The 13,052-nt window shown below is 37.3% G+C and overlaps 2 protein-coding genes across 2 annotated transcripts in view; both read right to left on the bottom strand.

Annotated features, from left to right (window-relative positions):
* ZFHX3 (zinc finger homeobox 3) overlaps positions 1 to 13,052 on the bottom strand; it is a 1,295,343-nt gene that overhangs the window by 1,015,801 nt on the left and 266,490 nt on the right. The gene's annotated exons all lie outside the window — the stretch shown is intronic.
* Positions 8,378 to 12,651, bottom strand: LOC100054201 (prothymosin alpha). The gene has a single exon (XM_070263083.1). The coding sequence runs from the start codon at positions 9,187 to 9,189 to the stop codon at positions 8,857 to 8,859; it is 333 nt and encodes a 110-aa protein (XP_070119184.1). The 5' UTR covers positions 9,190 to 12,651; the 3' UTR covers positions 8,378 to 8,856.

Raw genomic sequence — 13,052 nt, 5'->3', positions numbered from 1 at the left:
TATAAAACACATTTGCCTCTTATTAAACCTCTCCTGTAAGTGGTTCCAGGTCCACCATTTTTAAAGGGAGGAGAGGGGAGCCGAGACCCTCTTGGGAATTTCAGTGGAGTGACTGGAGATGAGGTACAGGCTGTGAGCCTTTATTACTTTAATTTTATTTTTTTTTCTAAAAGCACAGAAGGAATAACATTTTAAATCATTAGCATTTGCTTTAAGTAGTTATTTCTTCCAACTGTAAGAATCTCCACTCCCAGCCCCCTTCCCCATTAGCACCGCTCCCAGATCCTGCACAGAAGAACTGCCCAGATGGAATTTCCCACCACCGCTCAAATCTGGAAGGTGCTTTTAAAGAATTTCAGGCTCTAAATCGAGGCAGCCATGGAAGAAACTGTAATCACACTTTTTCCTTAAAGCACTTGGAAAATAAGTCTCTTGTATTTATGGCATCTGAGATGGAAAGCTGACTATGGCAACTCAGAATTATTTCAGTGGCAGCAGCTACTGTTATGATAGAACACGATCTTCTCTGTTAAAAAACAGAGTTCATAGTAGCTCCCATTCAACTCAAAATGCTTTGTGAGAGTGACATGTGGGGTACTTTTAAGTGGTGTACTGCAAAACCTGAATTTTTTTCAGAAATGGAATAAAATCAGCCACCTTATTTAAGATGATTTATAGTTTCTATCAGGGGAGCAGAAAAGGTAAAGAAATTTGCAAAACCAGGAAAAGAAACTCAGTTCTCGGCTCTGCAAGTTCAAAATGGCAGAAGTCCGTCAGGCATAGAAACGTTGATTGAAAGGTTTAGCATCTCCTTTTGTGGGTTGCTTGTTGCTTCACTGTTCATAGAGTAGAAAGGATATAAATTGCCAAATGTTTCTGCATTTCAACTTTGCTCTGCCAAAAGAAACGTCCTACTTAAGGCAAGATCTGTTTCATAATCTACAAAACGCATGTACCAAAAGTGCCATGTGATCAGGAAGGCCTTTAGCTATGTTACAGAGTGGATGTGTCCCTGCCACCCACCTTTTCTGTGCTATATAAAGGACTGACAAGCTGAGCCACAATTCTTTAATAGAGCAGCAGGATAGATGAGCTGTGTTCCTTTGGCCAGCAATAACAAGATGCAATAATCAAAGGTGGAGGGTGTGATGGTATTTTACTTGCAGCAAGATTTAACTAATGCATTCCGTGCCCAGGACCTCGCCCAGACCTCCACATAGACCGCACAGGTTTGCCGTCCGCACCGCAGTCGCTCTGCTTCAATACCATATAACAGAGAGTTGATGGATGGCTCTCCCTCGCCTGCTCATTCTCATCAGCATTAGAGCGTATTTGTTGGGCACCAACAGGGCACCCAGCACCGTCCAATATACTGTTGCAGCCACAGGGCCTGAAGCAAGGCACACCTTCCATCTACCTCAAAGAGAATTAAAGGCATTCCTGTCAGAAGCAGCATAGGAGCTAATAAAAAGCGCCAAATGTTGGTACAACTACAAGACCTCATACTTGTGCAATGTGTTAAAATAAAGAATTGTTAATTATTGAGAGAGACCAAAAGGGAAAAGGGAAATAGTTTCCTACAACAGAAAGAAGAGTAATTTTCTGTTAGAATTTAACAGAATTGAAGAGAAACGGAATTCAAGAACAAAGAGCCAAGAAGACTGCTTCAGGACAAAGCAGCAGTTGCCACCAACGTAGAGGACAGGTGTCCACAGCCTGCCTTTGCCCAGAGACCCCCAGTTTCCAATTGGAGAGGACAGGTGGGAGGGACAAAACCTGTCCAGAGGGACATAGTCAAACCCTGCTTACTGAAAACAAAGAGATACTTTTAAAAAATTCATTTCATGTTTTAAATGACTTGGGAAATTTTCAGGAGAAATCAAGTATTCTAAAGCTTAAACAACAACGCAGAATACAGATTTTTATTTCAATGTCATCACTAACTCTATGGATCCCTCAGCACCTCCATTTCTTCATATTTGGAACAAAAAGAAATCATGAAGAACCACTACACAGTGATATCAAGTGAGACAATCTAATGAACATGTCAAGGACATGGTTTAAAAATAAAAGAAGTAATGATTCAAGAACCAATGAGTTCGACAAGCCTGAGATAGGTTGGAGACACATTTCAGTTAACTCAACATTGAGCCTTTGGTTCCCACTTCGGTAGGAGGCCCTGCCAAGTGAATCGTGGTCTTCAATGAAACAATTCCCATCCTGGGATCTGCACTATATCTGCCTACGCATAATAATAATATAGTAACAGCTAACATTTAGTAGGCACGTCAAATGCTTTACATGTAGTATCTCATTTAGTTCTCAGATAATCCTATTAGATCAGTACTATTGTCATGCTCATCCTACTAAAAGATAACAAAGTTACCTACCACCTGTGATACCATCTGGAGATTTAATGGAGACTTCTGTTAAAGCTAAACTCACACAAATGAGGCCAACCCATCTGGGACCTTTAAAGCAAAGAAAATGCCAATCTAAACGCATTCTAAAACCTGAGAGTCATTTGTGATACTTCTATCTCCCTCAGACCCAGTGTCCAATTTACCACTAAATCCTTTCAATTCTACCTTTAAAGTAAGTTTTCTCAACCTCTTTAAAAGACTAAAAATTATTAATAAGCACTCAATTTAAGAAGGTAAGACAAGAAGAGGACAAATAGAGTAGAAGGAAAGAAACAATGCAGATAAAAGTAGAAATTAGGTAATATAAAACAAATCATAGAGATCAACAATGCCAAAACGTGGTTCTCCGGATGTTCTGTGGTTTAGCCAGGTGGTGCAGCCGCCTCGGGCCAGTTTGGCAGATCTTTGAAGTTAGCTGGTGAATTGGCTGAGGCCAATGGTCCCACTCAGATGTCTGGTGGCTGCCATTTTGGTTGTCTAATGAGACCTCAGCTGGGACTGCTGGACTCTGCTCCATATGGTCTCTCATCCTCCAGACCAGGTTTCTTCTCATAGCGGTCTTAGAGTTCCAAAGAGTAGTCAGAGAGGGAAAGCCCAAATGCACAAGCATTTTTCAAGCTTCTGCTGTGTCACATTTGCTATTGTCCCCTTCGTTAGAACAAGTCACATGACTAAGTCCAAAGTCATGTGGTGTGGCTACAAGGGGGCAGGAATCTACCACACCAAGTAACCACACCACTGGTTCTGGTCCCACCAATTTTATCTCTGCCTCCAGACCATAACTGTTGCTTAAGCCTAGTCACATTAGAATTTGTTATGGTAGGTACTCTACAATAGACAGTATGAAAAAAAAAAGAACTAGAAAGAACTAGAATTTTTTTTAATTTGCTGCAGAGTCTTAAAGGGAAGAATGCTGAACAATTGCTTACAGACTATTGAACAAGAGCAATTCTGCCCCAAAATGAAAAATTCAAAGGATCATAGCTGCAAGCCATCATGCTCATTGAGATGATGTTCAATGAAGTCAATTTGGGAGGTGAATTTGAAGGATTACCAAGAGTCCCTTTATCCAACCTGAGCAATTCACCAAGCTTTGTTAATCACATTGGTCACCAACTACTTTAATAGCAAAGAATTTTCTTTTTTGCTACTGTTGTCAAATACTCTATTAATGGCCCTTACATGGAAAAACCATGACATCAAGTGGCTAGCCAATAACAGCACATGACTGTCTCTCGGCAGCCCCCTCAAAATAGAACTCAGCCTCAATTTTCTGTAGGTAGAAGACTAGATGGATCCTTGAGTCACCATCTACAGTTTTCTCAACCAAGAAAGAAGGAAAGCATGATGTTAGGAATTTTTCCTCCAAATTATTTTAATGGTCAAAAAAGTCTTGCTGTGCTCTAAGAAGAACCTAATTTGGAACATACATTTTCCTGGCAGATTTTACATCAGAAAGCTTTGAATTTAAATATGAAAAGCCAGGATTTGCTTTCTAGACAGAATGCAATTCTAAAATGTCATGCAAATTTCTTTTTGGAAGAACAAATGCAAACATTTTGAGAAGAGCTCTAAATATGCACAGGGCTTTTGGGAAACCATGTGTAAAATACTATTTTGCCTGAGGCAATCTATCTCCCACATTTGTTGAGGGAGAAAATAATAGCCAATATTCTGTATGACTGTGTTGACAGTATGAATGGTTTTTATCTGTATGGTTCTTGTGCAGTGCACAAGGCAATTCTTTGTCAGCTTTTCTGGGAGTTCTGAAAAATCATAGGATCCACAAACTGTGCACTAGACCATGTCTATTTTTAATACGTACCCTCAAGCACCTAGTATAGAACTAAGCATCCTACGGACACTCAAATACTTATTCACTAACTACCACATTTACCAATACATCCTCCCCACAACCTCTGCTACTTTCCATACGCTGAGTTGAAGGCATCTTTTCTTTTTTTCTTCTTGCCTGCTGTGTATACACTCTTGGTAATAATTTGCTTCACCCCCCATATTAACAAAACAAGTAGTGGGTTCATTGGTATTGCTTTCTATTCTGCTACCACGTTTTCTTGATTCCCCCTTTTTTCATTCTTTGGCATATGCACACACGACAAAAGTATTAGACATTTGGCACTGCCTTTCTAGCAGCCCTGTTCAAAAGGACTTCTGCAATGATGGAAATGTTTCATAGCTGCACTGTCCAGAATGGTAGCCACTAACCACATGTGCGATTGAGCTGCCATCATCTTCAGCATTTTGTGCTGAAGCTATTGTGACTGAGGCAATAAATTTTAATGTTACTTAATTTTAATTAATTTAAATTTAAAGAGCCACATGTGGCTAATATGATACCATAATGGACAGCACGGATTTATAGTGTCAGATTAAGAAATTCTAGAAGTTAACATTGATGGTAGAAAGAGAATTAAATTTGAGCCTCTACTCTGCTTTTCTCTGTATAGCCCTGGAATGGCACTGAGCACCTGTGTCCTAACCTGAAAAATGGCAATAACAATATCTATTTTATGGTTAAATAAGATAAAGTTTGTCAAGTGGCCAGCATATAGCAACTGATCAATGAAAAGTAGAGCCTTTCCTTTTATTTTTAACCTACAAAACGGGATTCAGAAAAAGTATTTTTCAGGGTAATTGTAATAATCAAATGAGATAATGAATATAAAATATTAATAAGCCAAAAAGGATTAAATGTATAAAATAAATATGAAATATTGTTAATCTCCTTAGCTGAAAAAAAAAAGCTTAATGTATAGTTTTATTTCTTCAATCACCATTATTATCTTAGGTCTTTCTATTCTTTCTGGAACTTTGGCATCAAATCCAAGCACTGTATCCCCTTCAAAGATTTTAGTGGATCAACTCTGCCAAAGAATCCTTGAACCCTGTTGTCTGCAGTCCTTTTCTACATTTGTTTCCACCTTCTCACAGCCTGCTACTCTGACTTTCTCTGTGGTTCCAAGCACTTAACAAAATACTAGAACTTTTTCAGTCGTGTGAACAGATACAATCTCACAGGATTTCTCAAAATGCTGAAGATGATGGCAGCAAGATTTCTTGGAATTCAAGCATTAGTGTAAGAAAAGTGAGTATAACTTCTCAAAAAGAGTGACTGTCATATTCTCATGATTCCTTTATTTAATGCTGACCTTTCCATCTGCTTAAGTGTTTCCTCTATCCTTCTCCAAACTTCAGTTTCCTCACGTGAAGAATGGAGTTCCTGAGGTGTACCTATTAGAAGGAGACTGTAATAATGATAATTTAGAAAGCAAGTTGGGAAATGTGGAAAGATTCATTTGCAAATCAGTCTGCCTAAATGTCAAGAAAAGCTTCATTCTGAACATGGAAAATGCCTTTGCATACAAAGTTGGTAAAATAGAAATTTAAAACAAACACACAAATAACAACAACAAACAACAAAAAATAGATCTTGACAATGGGGCACTTGCTCTGGACCTGGAAGAGAATAAATATTCTAATCATTTCATTTAGCTTATAGACAGGTAACCACTGATGAAGTAGGAAGGCCATCTCACGGCAAACACTATAAAAGATAAAAAAAAAAACAAATATGGCAAAATGGTAAGATCTGATAAACCTGATTTTAAAACATTGCAGTTTATGAGATCTTATACATTTCTCTATATTAGAAATACTTTATAATTTAAAAGTTGGCAAATTTATAACAGATAGCTTCTTCCTGTTCTCTCAGATAATTTGCCCTACACAGTAAAATAAAAGGAATCTTCATCAACACCCTGGAAGGGGTAGACAGAGGAGTAATGAAAAGCAGACAGGACAGCTCACACTCATTAGGATGGCTATTATCAAAAGAACGGAAAATAACAAACGTTGCTAAGGAGGTAAAGAAATTGGAGCCCTGTGTCTTGCTGGTGGAAATATAAAATGCTGTGGCTGCTGCGGAAAAGAGTTTGGAAGTTCCTCAAAAAGCTAAACATAGAATTACCACATGACCTAGCAATTCCACTTCTAGGTATATATCCAAATGAACTGAAAACGGGGACTCCAACAGATACTTGTATGCCAACATTCACTGCAGCATTGTTCACAATAGCCAAAAGGTGGAAACAACCCAAGCGTCCATCAATAGATGAGTAGATGAACAAAACATGGTATATACATACAATGGAATATTACTCGGCATTAAAAAAAAAGAAATTCTGATACATGCTACAATATGGATGAACCTTGAAGACATTATGCTAAGTGAATTAAGCCAGACACAAAAGAACAATATTGTATGACTCCACTTATATTAGATACCTAGAATAGGAAAATTTATACAGACACAAAGCAGGTTAGAGGTTACCAGGGACTAGGAGAGGGGAATAAGAATTTATTGTTTAATGTTTATAGAGCTTCTGTTTGGGATGATGAAAAGGTTCTGGAAATTGATATGATAAATGTTTGCATAACACTGTGAAGGTACTCATTGACACTGAATTATACAATTAAAAATGCTTAAAATGGTAAATTTTATGTTATGTATATTTTACCACAATGTTTCTTAAAAAGATCGATACTCAGGAAGGAAAAAAAAAGCAGGCAGGAGAGATAGGGGTTGGGAACCCTGAATGGAGAAAAGAAGAAAATTAGACAAAGGAATCAAGAAAGAGAGGGACAGAGAGCAGCAGCAAGTTGGCCACATGGCTGGGGCTTAAGGAGCAAGCCAGTGAGAAGTTCTCAGGTGAGGACTTCAGAGATTTATCAGATTGAGGACATTTAAATGTCCCCAATATGATGACGAGCAGAATTCTCATTAGAAACAGTGGAGACCAGAAGGCAGTAGGATGACATATTCAAAGTGCTGATAGTAAAAAACTGTCAACCAAGAATCTTATATCCAGCAAAACTATACTTCAAAAATGAAGGTGAAAACGATACTCCCAGATGAATAAAAACCAAGATAATTTGCTGCTGTATACCTGCTTTACAAGAAATACTAAAGGATGTTCTCCTTTCTTTTCTCGGCTTCTTTAAAGGACATAAGATTAAATAAAGTAATAATTATAACAATGCATTGTTGGATTTGTAACATTTCTAGACACAATATGTACAACAACAGTAGCACAAAAAGAGGAGGGGGGAATGTACCAATAAAGGAATAAAGTTTTTAGATTTCATTAAAACAAAGTACAAATTTGAAGTAGATTCTGATAACTTAAAATGTATAATTATTGGGCTGGGCCCCTGGTGTAGTGGTTAGGTTTGGTGCACTACATTCCAGTGGCCCAGGATTGCAGGTTCAGATCCTGGACACAGACCTACACCTCTCTTCAACCATGCTGTGGTGGTGACGCACATGCAAAATAGAGGAAGATTGGAACAGATATTAGTTCAGCACTAATCTTCCTCAAGCAAAAAAAAGAAGATTGGCAACAGATGTTACTCAGAGCTTCCTCAGGAAAAAAAATGTACACTGATAAACCCTAGAATAACCACTAACAAAATAACTCAAATAAATGTAATTTAAAAGTCTCTAATGGAATTAGATGTTAACACTAGAAAGTATCTAATACAAAAGAACACAATTAAGACGGAATAGAGGAACAAAAAACACATGAGGCATGTAGAAAACAAAAATCAAAATGGCAGATATAATTCCTACCATATCAATTATAACACTAAATGTGAATGGATTAAATAATCCAACTAAAAGGCAGAGACTGTCAGTTTGGATTTTTGTTGTTGTTGTTGTTAGAACAACTCAGCAAAATAAAATTCCAGTTTATTGTTGGACAACATTGTTTCACACATACATCAAACAGGCCAAAAAAATAAACAGCAACTTCATAGACAAAAAAAGGAAAAAAAGAAACCTTTTACCTTTGGCCTTTTTAGCCATCTCATACAAACCAACTACTTATAGTACAGCTAGTACATACACAAAAAAGTTACTGGAATGCTCGGAATAAGATTGTTTTTTTATTGTTGTTTTTGCTTTTTTTACAAGGTTTTTTTTCTCCTTTGAGATTATAATGAACATGGTCACACCACAAGTAAAGTCAGAAGTAGGACAGAGGACACTCCAAAGTCTGGTTTGGTCATCCCAGATCATTAAAAATGGCTGACCCCTAACAATATGTACAAAAATATAAAACGTAAATAAAAAATACAAACAAATTTTCCTTTTTAAAGTACTTTTAAGAAAAAAAGCAGGGCCTTAGAAGTTTTGGTTCTTTTTTCCTCCCCTGTTGCAAATTCACGTTGTGGTTGTGGTTGGGTGGTGAAGAGCATGTGTCATCTGCGGGTGGCACTGCCTGTGGTGGGCAGGCAGGCGGCCTCTCTACTCGAAGGTGACCACGTTTAGATTCTGAGACCGGAAGTGGAGGGTGAATAGGTCACGGAGGCCTTTTTTTTTTTTTAAGTTTAACTTTTCCTTTTTTGCTGTCTAGTCATCCTCATCGGTCTTCTGCTTCTTGGTGTCAACATCGCTGTCCTCGTCATCTTCAGCTAACCGTTGGCCCGTAGCTGCCTCAGCCTCCTCATCTTCATCTCCATCCTCTTCCTCACCATCACCTTCCTCCTCCTCCTCCTCTTCCTCCCCACCTTCTTCCTCCTCTTCATCTGCCTCATTGTCAGCCTCCTGCTCCCCATTTTCCTCCTTAGCATTCCCATTAGCAGGTGCGTCTCTTCCATTCTCTGCCTCCTCCACAACTTCCTTCTTCTCCTTTAAGTCCTTGGTGGTGATCTCAGAGCTGGTGTCCACGGCCATGTCTGACATGGTGGGGCACACCGGTGCAGCAGATTAAAAAGGAAGCGAGAGTTCGAGGACTCTGGCGACAAAGCTGCCAGAGTCAGCGGCGGCCGAGGCGTGTGGCAGAGGTGGCTGAGGTAAGCAGGTGCTGGGTATGGGAACAATGCAAAGATGGCTTTTCAGAGCAGCCAGTTGTCAGTTTGGATTTTTAAAAAACATTACCTACTGTATGTCTTCTGCAGGAGAAACACTTTAGATTCAAACAGTTTGAAGGTGAAATGACAAAAAAACATATACAAACAACAATAACAAAAGAACTGTGATGGCTATATTAATATCAGACAAAACAAAAAAGTGATTAGTGATAAAGAGGGGCATTTCATAATGATAAAAAGAACAATCTATCAGGAACATATAATAATTATAAAAATATGTGCAGCTAACAACAGAGCCCCACAAAAACCTTAATTTCACAAAATTCAGAGAAAAATAAACAATTAACAATAGAAGGAGTCTTCGATATCCCATGTTCAATTATAGAATATTCAATTATAGCATTTTCAATGCTATAAACCAACTACATGTAACAATCATCTATGGAACAATCCACCCAACAGGAGCAGAATACACATTCTTCTAAAGCACACATGGTGCATTCTTCAAGGTAAACTATATGCTGGCCATAAAACAAACCTCAATAAATTTTTAAAGACTGGACTCACACAAGGTATCTCCTCTGACCACAATGCAATTAAATTAGAAATCAATAACAAAAATCATGAATACATGAAAATTAAACAGCACATGCCTAAATAAGCAATGGGTCAAAGAAGAAATCACAAGGCAAATTAGAAACTACTTTGAGATGAATGAAAACAAAAACACAACATAACAAAACTTATGGGATGCATCTAAAGCAGTACTCAGAAGGAAACTTATAGCTGTAAACACCAATACTATAAAAGAATAAAGATCTCAAATCAATAACCTAAACTTCTACTTTAAGAAACTAGAAAAAGAAGAGCAAACTAAACTCAAACTTAGCAAAAGGAAGGAAATAGTAAACACTAGACTGAAAAAAATAAAATAGAGAAAATCAACTAAACCAAAAGTTGTTTATCTGAAAAGATCGACAAAACTAACAAACATTTAGCTAGACTAGCCAAGAAAAAAGAGAGAAGGCACAAATTACTGAAGTCAGGAAGGACATAAGGGACTTTGCTACCAACCTTACAGAATTTTTTTTAAATATCTACTTTAAGGGAATACTATGAACAACTGTATACTGACAAATTAGATGACTTCAATGAAATGGTCAGATTCTTAGGAACACAAATTAGCAAAACATATTCAAGAAGACAGAGAAAATCTGCATAGACCTAAAAAGTAAAGAAAGCAAATTAGTAATTTCCAAACTTCCCACAAAAAAAAAGTCCAGGCCTTGATGATTTCACGGGTGAATTCCACCAAACATTCAAAAAAGAATTAATACCATTCTTTCACAAACTCTTCCAAAAGACAGAATAGGAAGGAATACATCCCAACTAATTCTATAAGGCCACTATTACCCTAATGCCAAAACCAGACAAAGATATTACAAGAAAAAAACAAAACTACAGACCAATATTCATTATGAATATAGATACAAAAATTCTCAATAAAATATAGGCATACCTCATTTCATTATGTCTCACTTTATTGTGCTTCACAGATAGTGCTTTTTTTACAAGAGGCTCCAGCAGCAAAAAGATTGCAACCCACTGAAGCCTCAAATAATGGTTAGCATTTTTTAGCAATAAAGCATTTTTTAATTAAGGTGTGCACATTGTTTTTTTTAGACATAATGCTATTACACAATTAATAGACTACAGTATGGTGTAAACATAAGTTTTAGGTGCACGAAGAAGCCAAAAACTTTGTGACTTGCTTTATTGTGATGTGTGCTTTATTGCGGTGGTCTGAAACTGAACCCACAATATCTCTGAGATATGCCTGTACTAGAAAACTAAAACCAGCAACATATAAAAAGGAATATAGGGGCTGGCCCCGTGGTTGAGTGGTTAAGTTCAAGCGCTCTGCTGCAGGCGGCCCAGTGTTTTGATGGTTCGAATCCTGGGCGCGGACATGGCACAGCTCATCAAACCACGCTGAGGCAGCATCCCACATGCCACAACTAGAAGGACCCACAACAAAGAATATACAACTATGTACCGGGAGGCTTTGGGGAGAAAAAGGAAAAAAAATAAAATCTTAAAAAAAAAAAAAACTACATCTTTAAAAAAGGAATATACACCGTGACCAAGTGGGATTTACCCAAAGAACACAAGGTTGATTTAAAATCCAAAAGTAACTAATGCAATACACCATATTATCACAATAAAGGACAAAAAAATGATCAGCTCAACATAAGCAGAAAAAGTATTTGAAAAAATTGTCAACTTAAAAAATAAAATAGCCATTATTTTATCAGCGAAATGGGTTTATTTGGGAATAGCAGAGATATCACATTTTGGGACAAGCAAGCTATAGGAAAGGCCAGAGGTAAGTCCAACAAGAAAAGGAGAGGAATATCATTGTATAGAGAAAATGGAGGAAATTGGGAAGGGTTGCTTTGAATGAAAGTCTGTTGGAGGAAAGCAAGAGTTCAAGGGTGACAAGAGGTTTTCATCGGTTTAGTTGCTGGGGTAGTCGATTTCCTCCAGGAGATGCAATCTATATCTTTCCTACTGAGGCCCGTAATTTATGATTCTTTCCTGTTGAGGATTCTTCACATTGAGATCTATAATTGACAACGCTTCCTGTAATTGACCTCAAGTAGTACTGCATGGGAGCTACCCCTTCTGGCCTTCTGACTCCGTTTTAAATGAGGTTTTCTTTTATTAATTTTCACAAAATCCAACACCCTTTCATGATAAGAACACTTAAACTAGAATTACAGAGAGTTTTATCAATCTGTTAAAGGGCATCTACAAAAACCCCACAGTTAACATGTACTTAATGGTAAAAGAGTAAATGTTTTCCCCCTCAGATCAGGAACAAGACAAGGATATCTGCTCTCACCACTTCTGTTTAACACTGTAATGGTGGGTCTAGCCAGAGTAATTAGGCAAGAAAAAGAAATAAAAGGCATGTAGATTGAAAAGAAAGAAGTAAAACTCTCTCCATTCACAGATGATATGATCTTGTACATAGAAAATCCTAAGGCAACCACTAAAGAAATATTAACATTAATAAGCAAGTTCAGTAAGATTGCAGATATAAGACCAATATAAAAAATTGCATTTTCCTATACTTGAAATTGTGAAAATGAAATTAAGAAAATAATTCCATTTATAATAGCATCACAAAGAATAGAAATGCAAAGCTTGTAGATGGAAAACTACAAAACATTGTTGAAAGAAATTAAATAAAACCTAAATAAATGAAAAGATATTCCATACTCATGAATCAGAAGACAATACTGTTAAGATGGCTATACTCACCAAATTGGTCTACACGTTAAACACAATTTCTATCAAAATCCCAGTTCACTTTTTATAGAAATTGAAAATTGACCCTCAAACTCCTAGGGAAAAGCAAAGGATCCAGAATAGGCAAAATAATCTTTAAAAAGAACTAAGTTGGGGACTCCACTTCCTGATTTCAAAACTTACTACAATGCTATAGAAATCAGGAAGATGTGGGACTGACATAAAGAAAGACATATAGATCAATGGAATAGAATTGAGAGTCCAAAAATAAACCACAACACTTGTGGTCAATTGATTTCTGACAACAGCGTCAAGACAATTTAATGGGGAAATAATGGTCTTTTCAACAAATGGTGCTGGGACAATTGGATAGCCACATAAGAAAGAATGAAGTTAGATCTCTACCTCACACTAGACACA

This window comes from Equus caballus, chromosome 3 (assembly GCF_041296265.1).
Source record: "Equus caballus isolate H_3958 breed thoroughbred chromosome 3, TB-T2T, whole genome shotgun sequence".
NCBI classification, from domain to species: Eukaryota; Metazoa; Chordata; class Mammalia; order Perissodactyla; family Equidae; genus Equus; species Equus caballus.
Note: the sequence above shows the minus strand (reverse complement) of the source record. Positions and strands in the feature narration are given on the sequence as shown.